Consider the following 2,629-nt stretch of genomic DNA (forward strand, 5'->3'; position numbering starts at 1 on the left):
AATACAAAAATTAGCTGGGTGTGGTGGCGGGTGCCTGCAATCCCAGCTACTCGGGAGGCTGAGGCAGGAGAATCGCTTGAACGTGGGAGGTGGAGGTTGCATTGAGCCGAGATCGCGCCACTGCACTCAAAAACAAAAACGGCAGTTGGAAACTAACACCTCAGGCGCAGGCAGCTTTGGCGCACTGGGCAGGACCTGCCCTGTGGTGGCATGAGGATGACACTCGTGGCCTTGCCCAGGGAGCTGACTGCCGAGTAAGGTCTAGGCCACCTGAAGAGTATCAGGTAAATTGCTCTGGGGCCTGGGGGGCCTGGGAAGACTCATGGATGAGGAACCGTAATCAGAGGCCAGCTTTGAAGAAGGGGAAGATTTAAACATGAGGCTGTGTGGTGAGGATGGAAAGGAACTCCAGGCAGAGGGAAGAGCAAGGGCGAAGGCTGGAGGCAGATAGCCCAGGGTGGAGCAAACCAGGGGTCACACGGAAGACAAGGCACCTGTGACAAGGGGCATCCGGTTCTCCTTTGCCCTCAAGGTGGGTCCGAGGAGGCTACTGCTTTCTCCAGTTTAGGACTGGAGGGAGGCTAAGACCTTAGGCTTCCACCCCAGTATTCCGAATCCCCAGGGGACAGTGTGAGGCTGAGGACAGAGCCTGCCTGAAGCCTGGCTTGGCTTCACCCCAGCTGTGAAATGGGGGTAACCACAATCCCTTCATGGCAGGACTGGAAGAGCTCCCCAGGAGATAAGGGGAGCGGTTTTGCAACTGGGAAGCTTGTGCAGACAGAAGAGCAGACACTTTAAAAACACCTTTTCAGTTTCCCCATCCTTTCCAGGGCAGCTGACCTAAGGCGACGCAGGAGGGCTGAGGGGTGGAAGGGCCCACGGCGCTGGCAGGTGGTCCTGCTGCTGCTCAGTCTCCCCCACACCTGGGCCAACAGCAGCAGGAGGCTTCACTCAGGAAGAGCTCCAAGTTTGTGTCTGGTAAAGCGTGACTCAGCTCTGCCCTTAATGGCTAGGGACGGTCACGGAAAAACACTGGCTGCCCCTTAGTAGGGCAACAGCAGGCAGGGCTGCCTGGGCAAGGGGACGTGACGAGGTGGGACCACCCTGTGTGCCAGGCGTATTTCTCACGCCACCTCCCATCCCTCCAATACGGTGGGAGTCAGGTGCTGTCTCACCGTCCCCTTCCTGAAGAACAGGACTCAGATGGGCATGACTGGCCAAGGGAGGGTTTGCCGCCGTGGAGGCTGGCTGGGCAGGAGCTGGTCATTCCCACTGTGCTCCTTCCATGCAGCATATGGGAACCCTTTTGTCCTCATGAACAAACCAGGGTCCCTTCCACCCAGCGCAGGCTTGGGACCAGAGCGGTCCTCAGAAGGCAGGGCAGAAGTGAAGGGCACAGGAAACTGTTACACTGTAGTGTGAGGAGGTGTCACTGCACGTTTCCAGCAGGAAGGTTCCTGGTCCCACTAGGGTTACACAGAAAGTGGCTCAGAGACCGTGGGGTCTGGCCAGCAGCCAGGCTCAGGGACTTCTAGTTCCCGGCCCGGGTCCCTGTTTTTGGCTCTGGGGTTCCACTTCATCACCTGCGACACTTGGCTCATCCCAGTCAGGGAGGTGGCACCTGGAGGAGATGCCTGGTCCCAGCTAAAGACGCCCTCCGCCAGCCGGCCCAGGAAGGTGCTGTAGCTTCAGCCCCTGGGCACGCAATCAAAATCCAGGGCTCACCCCCCGCCAGGACAGTAAGAAACGCTTTGGTGTGGAGCAGGCAGGCGAGCAGAATGGGCCATCCTCACAAAAAAGGAGAGAACCTAGAGGCTCCTAAACCTTTTCCATTTTTCTTTAGAGTTCTCCACCTCCCAGAGTCTGTTTTCTTTAATCTGCAAGATGAGGGGAACCCGAGGCTCGAATCAAATAAAAAAAACACAGAATTCTGTGAACCCAACAGTTACAGCTACACAAATTCACGGGGTTCCCGTTGTCCCTTTGAGGCAGCGGCTGAAAGAATCCCTCTGAAGGGACTCTGGGAGCCGCAGTGTTCTCATCTGTAAAGTGGGGGTGATGAATCTGACTCCCAGCAGGGCTTTGTGAGGCTCGGGTGTGTGGAGGAGCTCGTTTCCACCGCAGCCTTGGGCCGGCCTCGGGCCCGGGCAGGTCAGGGCCGCAGGTATCCCAGTCTCCTGCTGTCACTCCTCGGCCCCCAACTCCACGCCGCTCCAGAGCGGCCCAGGACGCGGTCGGGGTGGTTCGGCGAGGCTCCCGCCGCCCGGGAGCGCCCTTTCTTGCCCCGCGCCGCGGGCTCCCGCCGCGCTCCCACCCCGGCCGCCGCACGTGCCCGCCGCCCTTCCCCGCACCTCGTGCTCCAGCTTGTGCAGGAGACGGCCCCAGTAACGCTCGGGGACCCCCGAGGCGCGCAGCGCCGGGCCGTGCAGCGCCACGAACTCGGCCAGGGACCGCGCACCCTCCTCCGGCGTCGGGCCCGGGCTGCTGCGCTCCGCAGGCGGGCGCTCGGGGCCCCGCTCGGCCTCCATGGCGCTTGCACCCGCGCCGACTCCAGCGCCGCCGCCGCCGCCCGCCGGCCCTGCCCTCCCGCTCCGGCCCGCCCGCCGGCGCCGCCGCCCCCTACCTGGTC

The 2,629-nt window shown here is 61.6% G+C and overlaps 1 protein-coding gene across 1 annotated transcript in view; it reads right to left on the minus strand.

The window, feature by feature from the left end:
• TTLL12 (tubulin tyrosine ligase like 12) overlaps positions 1-2,584 on the minus strand; it is a 20,689-nt gene extending 18,105 nt beyond the window's left edge. The window contains exon 1 of the mRNA XM_017518885.2: positions 2,352-2,584. Coding sequence (XP_017374374.1) covers positions 2,352-2,528 — 177 coding nt within the window. The 5' untranslated portion in view covers positions 2,529-2,584. The remainder of the gene's footprint in view (positions 1-2,351) is intronic.
• Positions 2,585-2,629: the final 45 nt, after the last annotated feature.

Source organism: Cebus imitator, unplaced genomic scaffold, assembly GCF_001604975.1.
Source record: "Cebus imitator isolate Cc_AM_T3 unplaced genomic scaffold, Cebus_imitator-1.0 Scaffold711, whole genome shotgun sequence".
Lineage (NCBI taxonomy): Eukaryota > Metazoa > Chordata > Mammalia > Primates > Cebidae > Cebus > Cebus imitator.